The sequence below is a fragment of the Neopelma chrysocephalum genome, unplaced genomic scaffold (assembly GCF_003984885.1).
Source record: "Neopelma chrysocephalum unplaced genomic scaffold, ASM398488v2 Primary Assembly neopelma1_147, whole genome shotgun sequence".
NCBI classification, from domain to species: Eukaryota; Metazoa; Chordata; class Aves; order Passeriformes; family Pipridae; genus Neopelma; species Neopelma chrysocephalum.
In genome coordinates, this window is record NW_020897809.1 from 3,245,671 (window position 1) to 3,258,385 (window position 12,715).

The 12,715-nt window shown below is 63.2% G+C and overlaps 1 protein-coding gene across 1 annotated transcript in view; it reads right to left on the reverse strand.

Annotated features, from left to right (window-relative positions):
• The window catches only part of SLC38A3 (solute carrier family 38 member 3), a 14,401-nt gene extending 2,569 nt beyond the window's left edge, over nucleotides 1–11,832 (reverse strand). Inside the window, exons 1-13 of the mRNA XM_027700347.1 lie at nucleotides 11,666–11,832; nucleotides 4,100–4,253; nucleotides 3,875–3,959; nucleotides 3,667–3,782; nucleotides 3,179–3,252; nucleotides 3,006–3,098; nucleotides 2,832–2,913; nucleotides 2,176–2,258; nucleotides 1,968–2,026; nucleotides 1,331–1,504; nucleotides 1,139–1,218; nucleotides 388–488; nucleotides 163–287 (exon numbers count right to left, since the gene is read on the reverse strand). Coding sequence (XP_027556148.1) covers nucleotides 163–287; nucleotides 388–488; nucleotides 1,139–1,218; nucleotides 1,331–1,504; nucleotides 1,968–2,026; nucleotides 2,176–2,258; nucleotides 2,832–2,913; nucleotides 3,006–3,098; nucleotides 3,179–3,252; nucleotides 3,667–3,782; nucleotides 3,875–3,959; nucleotides 4,100–4,209 — 1,182 coding nt within the window. The 5' untranslated portion in view covers nucleotides 4,210–4,253; nucleotides 11,666–11,832. The remainder of the gene's footprint in view (nucleotides 1–162; nucleotides 288–387; nucleotides 489–1,138; nucleotides 1,219–1,330; nucleotides 1,505–1,967; nucleotides 2,027–2,175; nucleotides 2,259–2,831; nucleotides 2,914–3,005; nucleotides 3,099–3,178; nucleotides 3,253–3,666; nucleotides 3,783–3,874; nucleotides 3,960–4,099; nucleotides 4,254–11,665) is intronic.
• Between the last annotated feature and the right edge of the window lie 883 nt (nucleotides 11,833–12,715).

Consider the following 12,715-nt stretch of genomic DNA (forward strand, 5'->3'; position numbering starts at 1 on the left):
TGACCCTGATGCCCCACTGGTCCCCATCACCCCTCTCTGCCCCAGCCCTGTTCCTGGCACCCAGCACGTCCTGTTCCCCAATTCCTGTCCTCATTGCTGCTTCAGTTTCCCCTCTCAAAGCCTGGTGCTGAAGCCACCTAGCATTCCTGCAGGGCCACTCACCGGGAAGAGGACGATGGGGACGGTGAGGGTGACAGCCGTCAGCACAGCCACCCGCACACACAGGATGAGCACGTCAAAGGGGTCCACTTTGTTGTACGTGTGCAGCAGCTCTGACTCCACACGGCCTGCAGACACCAGTGGGGACCTGCTGGGTGAGACCCAGCACCACCACCCCCCTGGCACCACGTGCCAGCAGGGCACCCAGCCCCCTCCCTGAGGGCTCACCATAAAACGTGAGGTAGCCAAAGAGGGCAGCCAAGAAGTACATGAGGTACATGACCGTGATGGAGATGTTGGAGATGCACTGCATCTTCTTCTTGGAAGGGCTGTGGGAGACAGCGGGCTCAGCACAGCCCCCTAGCACCCCCTGACACTGAGCACCCACCCAACAAGGAGGGATGTTGCCAGAGCACCTTGGGGTGTGTGAGGGCTGTGCGGAGAAGGGCTGCACCCCCCTTCCTGGGCTGTGTGGTGTGTTGGATCACCCACCACCAATCAACCACCCACCCACCCATCTCGGATCACAACACCAACCTCAAAGGGGTCATACCACCCACCACCCATTCCATGTCGCATCACCCACCTCCCAGGGGTGATACCACTCACCACCACCCACCCACCCTGGGTCATAACACCTACCTCCCAAGGGTCATACCACCCAACCTGGGGCATGGCATCCACTTCTTAGGGGTCATATCCCCCACCACCCATCCTGACCCACATCACCCGCCTCCCAGGGGTGATATCACCTAAGCTGGGTTATATCATCAATCTGCCAGGGGTCATATCACCCACCACCCACCTGCTCGCCCATCCCAGGTCCTGTCACCCACCACCCCCGCCCACCCACCCAGGGTCATATCACCCACCTCCCCACGATGCCCCGGCGCAGGTCCCACATATGGACGGTACTGCCTTTGGGTGGGTGCCAGACGAAGCCCACCCCTCCCCGTGGGTGCCCCCACCCAGGACTCACTCCTTCAGCTCGGTGTAGATGGGCAGGACCTCGGGGTGGCAGACGAAGGCGAAGGCCATGATGGGGATGGTGTACGCTGTCTGTGCAAGAGGAAGGCGACTGACTGCTGGGTGCCAAGTGCCAGCACCAGGACCACCCGTCTTCATGGACTGCACAGGGAGGGGCCTCACCCAGAGCCTCAGGGGACCTTACCTGGGAGTTCAGGGTGAAGAAGCTGGGGCTGCAGGTGTCCTGCTCAGGGGCCTGGAGGACAGTGTAGCCATTCTGGTAGTCACTAGTGCTGACAGAGGTGACGTTGAGGATGCCCGTAAGGTTCCCCTCCTGCTCAGGGAGTGGGCAGGGGATCTGGAACTTCTTGTAGATGACCTGGGGTAGAGGGAACATGGGAACGGTCACCTCTTGATGCCGCAAACTCCCAGCACCCAATACCTAAGCCAGCACAATGCCCAGCAGGAGGGTGCCAGTGCCCCTGCTGGGACCCCTCTATGGGGCATCCTTTGCTGGCGCTGCCCCGTGGCAATGCTGGTTCCCCCCCCGCCTGCCCCTGCGAGGGTGGGCAGCGGGGCAGAGCAGGGCAGCGGCACGTGGAGGGGCCACATGTGTGATTTTCCCCCCCGGCACCCTCTCCCTCTCCCTTTCCATGACACTCAGTTCCTTCAGCCGAAAATAACCCAGCAGCTTGACAGCACCGCCACAGCGTCTCCGCAGCCCCGAGCGCCCGCTGTCCCTGCTGTCTCCGCTGTCCCCACAGCAACCAGTCTGGCCGCACCTCCCTGCAGGAGGGATGCTTGGCACCCCAAGGCACCGGCACGTGCCAGCGGGTGCTCACCGAGATGAGGAAGAAGACCATACAGCTGAGGGAGAAGCCACTGGCGTAGCCAAGGTAGCCTAAGGAGGAAGGAGAGTGGCCGGTGGGTGCAGGCAGGACCCTCGCACTGCCTAGGTGCCCCCTCCATGCCCAGGACCTCCAGGCTGGCACTGCAACCCAGCGGGGGACCCAGGGTGCCAGACCATGGGGTGGCATCCCTCTGACTTACCCAGCTGCTTCATGAGGGCCAGGGGCAGGATAATGGTGACAGAAACCAGGATCACCAGGTAGTTCCCATTCATGTACCAGTCCCTGCAAGTAGAGGGCCTGATCACCACCCCACTCTGCTGGGGCAAGGGAGATAGAGGCAGCCACTGCAGGGGCTGTCTGCCATTTGTAGGGTCCCTGAAGCTGGCAAACCCCAGGGGTACTGGTGTCCACTGACGCTGATATCCCTGCTGTGCTAACATCCCTGGGGACCCCTGAGATGGCATCCTTAAGGACCCCTGAGGGCAGCATGCCTGGGGGCCCTTCAGCTGGGTCCTGCCTACCCCCACTGTGGTACACTCCCAAGGACTAGAGCTGCTGATGTGGATGTGGGCATGGGGTAGGGGGACCTATTCCGAACCAGAGCTCTCGTCCCCCACCCCACAGCCCCAGGTTCTGCTCAAGGAGGAAAGCCTGATCCCAAGGGGATGTGAGGAGCAGGGATTGGAAGTTCAGCTCAGTTTAATCTCACCCAGGGGCTTATTCAGCACTGACAGTTATCAAAAATAGTAGTGGCTTAATGATAGTAAATCCCTGCCATGGGCTGCACAGCTGGAGCCGGAGCGCCGGCGCCTGTCCGGGGAAGGCACGCAGGCAGCGTGGGCAGGAGGCACTCACGTGGTCTTCTCCTCCAGGTTGAGGAAGGTCTGGATGACCAGAGGCACTTCGGATTTGACGATGTACAGGTAGCTGGACATGGCTGCAGGGCAGAGCAAGGTTGTACTGTTCCGGTGTGCTCTGGTCTCATCCCTCATTCCCAGCCTCAACAGGTCCCCCCAGCCCCATCCTCACCTCCAATGTTCTGCAGCGTGATGGCAATGGCTGCTGCCAGCTTCCCTGGCGTGCCAAAGGCTCGGTTGCCCAGCTGCTCATAGGCGCGGATGCCTGTGGGATGGGGAGCAGTGGTGGGGTGAGGGTCAGGATGGGACCCCCTGGCACAGCCCTGCCAAGGACCTGGCACTCACCTACAATGCCCGAGGACTTGAGCAGCAGATGGATGGAGTAGCTGGAGAGCAGGGCCACCGCTGTCAGGAGGAAGCTGCAGGAGGACAGCACAGTCACCAGTGGGTCACAGCACAGGGCTCAAGCACAGCTGTGGAGCAAACCCTGCACAGACAGGCTCTGCCTGTGGGCAGCTGTCCCAGCCCCTCACCGGCTGGGTGCTCACAGGGCAGACAGGCTGTAGGGTGCAGGGACCCTGTGATCCACATCTCCACGCCCAGTGGAGCTGACACTCACATCCTTTGGGTCACTTGTGGAAATCTGAACTTGTAGTAAGAAGGCAAACCTTCACCCTTCTCCTCCGCGTCCCCAGTGGGTCACAGCACCCAACAGGGCAGGCAGGCTCATGCCAGCAATGGGCATTGCTCAGCCAGCAAGACACTGGTCCCTCAAGTCAGAGACTTCTTTCTTTCCTGCACCCACAGACCCCCCAGCCCCCCATGGCACTCACAGGAAGAGGATGATGCCGGTGTTGGCCATGGCATAGGCCAGCCCCAGGATGCCACTGCCCATGATGGCATTGCTCAGGTTGAAGACAGACATCCCAAAAGACGTCTTCCCTTCGAACTGTTCATGGGACACAACAAGGAGGGGATGCACCAGTCCACTGGGAACTAGCCCCATCCCATCCCCACCACCATGCCCGTGCCAATACTCACATCAGTGAAGTGCGTTTGCTTCTTCTCAGCACCATGGGGCAGGAACTCCTCCATCTCTGCCACGCCAGTCTGGTTCTCCTCAAATCTGGCCATGGAGGAAGGAGGGTGAAGCCAAAGCAGAGCCAGGGGCCATCAGCACTGGCTGGCACTGCAAGGGCTGGTACTGGAGCAGCTGGGAGGACCTCCCCAAATCCCTGGCACTCCTGCTTGCCCCAGGGTTCCTACCTGTCACCCGCCAGTGAGGGGAGAGCGGAGGCGCTGAGCGTGGCCGTGTGCTTCCCATTGGGCACCAGCTCCACCATCTCGGCCTGGAGGGGCACGTCCGTGGTATCCATGGTTGGGAGACAGCTGGGCTCGCTGTGGGCTTACTCCTCGGGCTCTGCAAGAGGGGGGCAACAGAGGTCCAGCTCCAGGCAGGAGCACCAGAGGGGCTGGCCTAAAGTCTCACAAGTCCTGCATCCACCAGTTACACTGGAGTTGGGCTCAGCACCAGCGCTGGTGGCATTACAGGGACAGGTACCTGGGGATGAGAGGGTCACCCACTCAGGCATCACCATGTCTGGGCTTCTCCCTTCTGCCCACTCAGCACACAACGCCCCGTGGAGTTCCGCCCCAGTTCCAACAGCTACACTGGTGTCCCGAGGTGGGACAGTCCCCTCGTCTGTCCAGCCGTCCCACAGCCCACCCCACCCCCTCGCCCGCACCGCGGTGCTGCCCAGCCCCAGAGCCCCCATCCCCGCCGCCTGCCCACCTCTGCTGCCCTGCCCGCAGCTCCCGGCTCCGTGCCTCAGTTTCCCCTCCTGAAGACGGGCGCCGACAGGCGAGCAGGGCTGTTTGAGGGGGTGGCTGAGGACGGGGTGGGGAGCTCGGGGACCCCCCAGCCGCCACCGTTATGTGAAGCCCGTGGTGCTGCCCGGCGCGAAGGGCTCACCCGCGTCCCGCCGCTGCCGGGGTGCCAAGGCGGGGGGCTCGGGGGCACGTCAGGGCTGGACAAACGGAGCAGGAAAGAGCGCGGGGCCGGGAGACAGCTCCTTGGCAGGGGAAGGCGGCCGGGCTGCCGAGCGCGGGACGCCTTGGCACGCCGCACAAAGCCGCCTCTGTGCAAGCCTCGTCCCTCCCCGCCCCGCTGGGAAACGGCACAGGGTGGCTTTCTGGGGCAGGCTGGCAGCCGGGGCAGGGTCCCGCCACCCCCTGCCGCCCCGGGGGGCTGGGGTCCTGTCCGGCTGGCCGGGGGGCTCCTTGCTGGGGCTACATCCGGCCAAAAGACGATGCCACCCACCTGGAGGTGAGGGCTGGCTGGAATGCAGTCTGGTCCCCAACCCCGGGAGGGTGCTGCTGCCCCGTCCCCCCGGTGCCTGGGGTTCCCGTGGGGTGAGCAGGGGACATGCTCATCTTTATGTTTGCAGGGGATTGGTGTCCCTAGAGACCAGGGGAGCCTTCCCACAGCACAATCCGGTACAGCCATCCTCGCGGCACGCAAGTGAAGGGTGTGGGTGCCAGTACCTCCGGTCTCCTGAGCTGCTGCCCTGTCTGTCCCTGCCCATCCATGCCACAAAGGCGACCTGGCAGGGTCATCCCAGGCCACACAACAGCTCCTGGCACAGGTGGGCTGAGCCCATAAGGTTGACCCAAGATGGGGGGCACATGTATGGGCCACCCTGCCTACAGCACCGAGCCAGGTGGGGAAACTGAGGCAGAACACAGGCCAGCAGGGACCAGAATGGGAAGCCTCAGACATGTGGGGGATGAGAGGGAAGCGCAGGGCGGGCTCTGGGTGATGATTTATACCCTCCACTAGGCCTCCGCTTGGGATGGATCCAGGCACAAACAAGGCTGCCAGCACATCGAAACGCCACCGTTAACTCTGCGCCTTCCCACTGCCATGGGCAGGCAACACCAAACCCACCACTCCTGGTATGGGATCAAGGGGGACCACCAGATCCCTGATGCTCCAGCACCTCCCTAAGCCCCCCAGTGCCACCATGCTGCCTGCGTTCAGGGCTCACCACATCCCACCAGTGGCAGGCAGGAGCTGCCCGCTCCCCTGCCCGCTCCCCCGCGGGCGCCAGGAAGGCTGGGCACTCTCCTCTGCAGACCCTTTCTTCTCCCAGGTTATAATTACACCTCTCTGGGCAGCTCAGGAAATACCAACTTCTTCCCCCAAGCGTCTCTCGGAATAGCAAGCGGCAGGGCCGGGCTCATTCAGCATGCACCAGGCTTCGTGCTGCCACCCAGACGCTTCCTCCCGCCAGGCAGCCCTGGCACAGCCCTGGCACAGCCCTGGCACAGCCACGGCACCACTTGCTACCACCTCCCCAGCCGGCCCTGGCCTTTGCCCCTCGGCCAGGGTCTCCTGGTGGCAGTGGCCAGGGCAGGGGGGGAGATGAAAGGGGAGGGAGCGGAAGACTCTTCGATCGGGCAGCGCGTGCCCTGCCTGCCGCTGTTTGCCTTGTGATAAGGCTGGGCAGAACAACAAATACAGAGTGGCGGGTGGCCCTGAGGTGGTGGCGTGGGTCCCCCTGGGCTGGGGGTGGTGGTTTCACCTTTCTCACTGTGTGCCCACATCAGCTGGGGACCCTCTGCTCCAGACAAAGAGCATCTCCCCAGGGATCAGTTCCCTCAGGGTGCCACCACACAGATAGGGTGCTGCCGTCTTCTCTGCCACATTGGGCAGCCCATGTGCTGCCTGGCGTCATCCCCCTCCTGACCAGCAGCCCCAGCACCCGCTCGCCCAGCCTGATGGTGTGGGCCTGGCCACGTGCACGGGCACAGAACCCCCCCGCTGCGGCACCCAGGGCCGTGTTCCTGGGGGTGCTGAGCAAGCTGCATCGATCTCCCGGCATGCTCCTCTCCACTGGCTGCCGGCTCTGGGTGACAACGACAGGGACAGCCCCACTGCAGACAGACCTCCCACCTCTCACAGGCTGCTCCTGCTGTCCCACTGCTTGATGACACCAGGGACATCATCCATCCCACCAACACTATGTCGTGGCCAGGCAGCCCGAGCCAGGCTCTGGTGCCGTCCCGCAGCCCCTGCAGACGGAACACGGAGCTGGATGCATGTGGCAGCACGTACCCTCCCGCTGGCCACGTCTGCACACCAGGGGAGGCTACGTTTGGTCTCGCACGCCGCATCCCAGCCAGCACAGACGCCTGCCCTCCCTCGCTGGGATAGGGGCATGTGTTTAGGGCGGCAGGGTTCCCAGATCCCTGCCCTGCTTTGGCAGGAAGGCAGTCCTAGACTCACTCCAGCCCCCTGCCAGCCTTCCTCGGGGACCAGGGCACCATGGTGGGGTTCTGGTCCTGAAAGGGGCTGTGTCCCTCTGCTCCTTAATCCCACTTTATTTAAAAGATGGAAAATCCCATCTGGGAGCAAGGCACAGGCAGGAACAGGGGGCTGGGACTGGGGAGCTCTGTCGGCAATGCCAGCAGACAATGTTGGATGGTGGTCTATTGCATCTGACAATGTGTCCAGGAGGACAGGTACCATCCTGGGAAAGCCTGGCTCTTGCACTGTGCTGGTTACCCTGGTCAAGCCTCGGCATGGCACAGTCCCTACCAGCGCATGCTGTGCCAGTGGGAGTATGGCACATAGAGAAAGGCAGCCAGTGCCTGCCAGCCTGCACCGGGCAGCACCAGCCTGGGGGGCCACCACCCACTGCGTTCCCCCAGCCCACGTCACCCACCTGGGAGCACCCACTTGCTCCCAAGCATGGGGAATGAAGGTTTCTGTGGCAGCAGGTGAGCGCTGCCCCAGGCCAGGGACTCCCACAGGGCAGAGACCTCCTCCCCATCTTCTCTCCCTCTGCAGATGAATCCTCACTAATCCGGCCCATCTGGGGCCGTGGGACTATTCCGGGTGGTAATCCGGCTTTAGCGCCAAGCCTGCCGCAGCTGCCGGCCTGCGTGATGGCAGCCAGGTATCCCGCTGCCTCCGGTGTGTGCCAGGGGCACAGCAGCCCCCCCGTTCATGCCCGCCTGCCCAGGTGGCCGTTCGGGTTTCAGCGGAGCTGGACACACAGTTCTCATGTTCCCTGGGGCTGTGCTGGTGACAGAACGTGCCCAGAGAGACGGGCAGCATGGGCAACTGGGTAGGGATGCCACTTGTGTCCCCCCACTGCCATCAGCCCCGGGCCCAGGGTTACCCCCAGCACCACCACGGGGCATGGGGTGACCCTCAGCCTGGGGTCCCTGGTCAGCCTCCAGCACTGCTGTGGGCACAGGGATGTGTGGGCACAGGGGCAGATCTGGGGCAACAGTCCAAACCTCAGGGGTCCCTGGGCAACACCTCCCCAGGGAAGTTGAACCCAGCAGGGCACAGAGCAGAGAACCCCCCATCCCCTTGCCCCTTCACAGACAACATTCTGGGGCAGCCTTGGCAGTAAGATCTGCCCTTCCCCTGAAGCACACACAGCTGTGGCTTTCCCCACAACCTGCCTTCCTAAAATTAGCACCCCAAACCTGGTTTTAACCTATGGCATTCCCCTCCTCCATCTCCCAGCCAAGAATAGGCAGTCGCATGGTCCCATGTCTCCCAGGGGAAGCAGCCACCCAAAGGGGCAAATCCAGCTGTTCAGGGGATGTCAGGCACCTCACCTTTGGGGCAAGGGCTCTGGGGGTAACCCCCATGGGCATGGGGACTCCAGCAGCTGTAGGGAGGGACAATTGGAGATAACTTGCCCAGTGCGTGGCTGGAGAGCCCCTCTTGGTTGCTCCACTGTAGTCTCTCCCTAAAGAGATCTGCTGAAGACCCTCCTGAGATAGCCCCATCAGAGCTCCTCAGGAGATGACAGCCCCACCAGCCAGCCATGCCAGCCTGCCCCACTCATGCTCCCATCACAAGCTGGGCAAGGTGGGCACTGCTCCTGGGCTCACCTCACCCCAGGGCTACCTGGGCTTTCAACCCCAAATACCACACCGTGGCTCAGGCAATGTCTCCGGTGCTGCAGCCAGGGCAGAATTGGTAGTAACAAGAAGGATCAAGTGGTTTTGGAAGCTGTTGTCCTGGCTAACAGGGCTCTGGCAGCACCAACATCTGCATGGGCAGTTCTGGGCCATCTCTGCCCATCCAGGCAGTGCCGACAGCAGTACCCATCCAGGGTCTTCCCTCAGAGAGCACAAGTGGCACCTATGTCCTGGGGGACAGCTCTGCCTGAGCCTGGGAATGTGTCTGCAGACAGAACGTGCCAACAGCTGAGCTGGCCCGTGGCCACTGTCCCAAAGCAACAGACGTGCTGGGGTCTGGGACACATCAGGGAGGGGAAGGGCACTGCAGGGAAGGGGGTGGTAAAACCAAACATCATGGTGGGGCCGTGGGGTGCGTTTTCCAGCACCAGAGCCATGGTGTGGCGCAGCCACGGCATCCCCTGCCAGGTACACACCCCAAGATGGGGCCGTGGCGCAGGTATCGGCCACCACATCCCCACCACGTCCTCCCACATCCAAGCACCAGTGCCGAGGCAACCTGGGAATAGCAGTGGGGAAGCTGAGGCCAGGCAAGGGTTGCAGTGTCCAGCACTGGGACAGCCCAGGCTGTTGCTGACACAGTCCGGCTTGAGTCTGTGTGGTACAAGGTCAGGCAGCAGAGGCGGCTGACAGCGTGGGCACAGGGACAGGGTGGGCACAGCACAAAGCTGGTGGCACCCAGTGTGGCTCTATGGAAGGCTGGGTGAGATACCAGCTTGAGCCCAAAACATCTCTGGCAGTTATAGGCTTTAAACTTAAAACACTGCCCGTCGGGAGCACAGGGTCACCCAGGGAGGATGGTGGCACAGGTGGTGGCACTGCAGGGACTGACGGGCAGGTAATGTCTGTAAAAGAACATGTCAGGTTTTCTATCACACCCCTGGAGATGCATTTTGCCTTGAAAGCGAGGTGCTTTCCAGGAGTTCCCACTCCCCAAAACACACCTGTCCCTGGCAGGATGACACCAAGTTGTCAATGGCAAAATATCCAAGCTACCATTTGCTGCAGGCAGCACTGGGGTCACAGGAGGGACTGGCCTCAGCCACAGCCCCATGTGCCCCCAGCACCCCCAGCACATCCCCCTGTGTGTAACCAGGGGCCATGATCTGCCCAAGCCCCATGGTGCCACCTCTGCCCCTGACTGTGCCACTCTCGCCACTGGAACACCCTGCCAGCCTGGCATCTGCTTCATGGGGACACCAGGACTGGGCTGGCTGTGCCCTGCTGGCATGGGGGACCCATCCAGCCCCAGACCTGCGTCAGCAGCTGGGGAGGCACAAGGCGGCTGAGACCCACGCAGTGAGGAGAGCTGGGGACATGGGGAGCCCATCCTGTCCCTGACCCGCCTCTGTTTTCTCAAGGGCTGCACTTCCAAAGGAGCCCGTGGGATCCCGCTCCTTCCCCCCGTCCCCATGTGCCAAGGAAAATAGGCTCTGCCGATGCCTGTTTGTTTGCCGTGGCTGCAGCCCCGGCGTGTGATTACAGCTGCAGCACGGCCGGGTGCTGCGGGGCCCTTTGCACCTCAGCCAGGGTCCCCCGCAGTGTCGGCACCCCCCATGCCACCCACGGGTGGGCTGGGGTGTCCCACTGCCCTCCAGCACCCCTGGCCACCAGAGCCAGGCCACACCAGTGCTTGGTTCTGGGAGACAGGTCAGTGCCACAGGGCACAGAGGGCTTTCTCTGGGGTACCCCCATGAAGCCACAGGGAGGCCAGCAGCAGGGACCAGGCAGGTCTAACAGCTCACCTTGGGCCTGATCCAAACACCAGTGGAAAATTCCCCGTCTCCTCCGTGGCAGCTCAGCACAGTCATGCCCTCCACAGCCAGCCGGGGCTCTGCTTCCCCTCCATCCCACCTGTTGGGGACTTGCCAGGTCCCCTGTCTCACCCATGACACCACAGAGCTAGCCCAGCTCAAGGACCCCAAGTCCAGCAGCCACCTGCTGTGCCTCAGTTTCCCTCGGGGAAGACTTCTCTCCAGTGGGACCTGCAAAACTGCCCCGGCAGAGCAGGCCACCACACCGGCTGGCATGGGACACGCGTGGCCGGCAGGAACGCAATGTGCTGCCTGGCTTTCCACGCTGCTGTCCCGGGCAGCCAGGCTCTATAAATACCACAGCCTGTGGGATCTCCGCACGCAGGGCCCGGCCAGCCCCAGCAGCGCCCGTGACGGCCGGCATCACTCTCCCTGCCCGCGCCCCCCGCTCCGGCACCCCAACACCCTGACACCCGATCCCGGCGGCAGCCGATTCCAGCCTTCAGAAACATATGTCATTCCCACGGGCGATTAAAAATTAAAGCAGAACAAAAGGAAAGTAAAGGGAGTTTGGGGCTGGTGTCACTACGAGTATCAGCAGAGCAGGCGGCCACGCCGAAGCCCCCCCGCACCACGACCCGGGCAGGGGCTGTGCCAGAGCGCTGGGGTACCCAGGTGGAACGGCAGAGCTCTGCCTCCCCCTGCTCCCTCGGGATATGTCACCCACCCGTGGGAAGGTGCCAGCCGCTAAGGAGGGAAGTGGCAGGAGGACAGGAAAGCAAACAGCCCCGGGGCGCTGCCACCTGCCAGGGCTGCCGAGCCCCGGAGTCTCCCCCTCGCTGCTCGGCGCCGGGAGGAGGAGGAGGAGGAGGAAGAGGAGAGACAGCCGGGTTGCGGGAGGAAAGCCGGGCCAGCGAAGCGAGATGGGTCAGGGAGGGCTGGATGGCGTGCGGAGGAGAAAACGGAGAGGTGAGGGGTTCGTGCGCCCGGCAGCCTCCAGCCACGGAGCTTCCCGGAGGACAAGGCAGCGAGCCCGGGGGTGCGAGCACCGGGGGAGACCGGAGGGACCTACCTGCCCCCTCTCCGCGGTGCCTTTGCTGCGGGCTGGGGCGAGCAGCCCCCGGTGGCCGGTGTCGCGGATTAGAGACTATCCCACGACCGTAATCCCGGCGGAGCCGGAGATTAAACCGGAGCCGGGCCCGCCCCCCTCCGGCGGCTCCCAATCTCCTCTCCGCCGGGACAGCGTCAGGGGCAGTGCCGGGGAGGGACCAGCCGCGGGGGGAGCGACCGCCCCGCGCCGACCGGCCCCTGCCCCGCCCCGCCCCGGAGGGACCACCGCCCCTCGGGCATCGCCGCCCACCGGGCATCGCTGCCCCACCGCGCATCGGTGTCTCACGAGACATGCCCGACCGCCGGGCATCACCCTCTCAGCGGGCATCACCCCCTCACCGGGCATCACTGTCCTGCCGGGCATCATTCCCTCACCCGACATCACCCCCTCACCGGGCATCAATGTCCCACTGGGCATCACCCCCTCACTGGGCATCAGTGTCCCACTGGGCATCACACTCTGCACCGGGCATACCCCTCCAGCCATGCATCATCCCCCACCAAGCATCAGTGTCCCACCAGGCAGCACTGCCCCACCTGGAATCGGTACCTCACCAAGCATCCCCACCCCACTGCACACGGCCACCTCACTTGGTATTTGGCCCCTCCAGGCATGATCACTTTGTAGGACATCCCTACCCAGAGCAGACAGGGCTGCTGCCAGAGGCCAGCGGCTGCTCTCCAAGCTACAGGGCAGGGGTAGTTGCTCTAATCTAACCTGAAGGGGTAGTTCCAGCATGTGCCGAGTGTGGGCACTGGGTTTTCTCCCATCTTAGGCAGGGGCAGGGTCACCCAGCAGGGGCAAGGTCACCCAGCAGCAACCTCCCCCAGCCAGATTCTCCCCCTGGCTTGGGAAGCTCAAGCTGCTCCCATGTTAAACCAGCCCAGCTGGCTGCCCTGCTCAGCGTGCCTGCCCCAGCACCTCAGAACACTAGGAGCAAACAATCCATGTGGGATCATCCCAACATGACCCAGAGTGAGTGGGACAGTCTGATCCCCTCCTCCAGTCTCC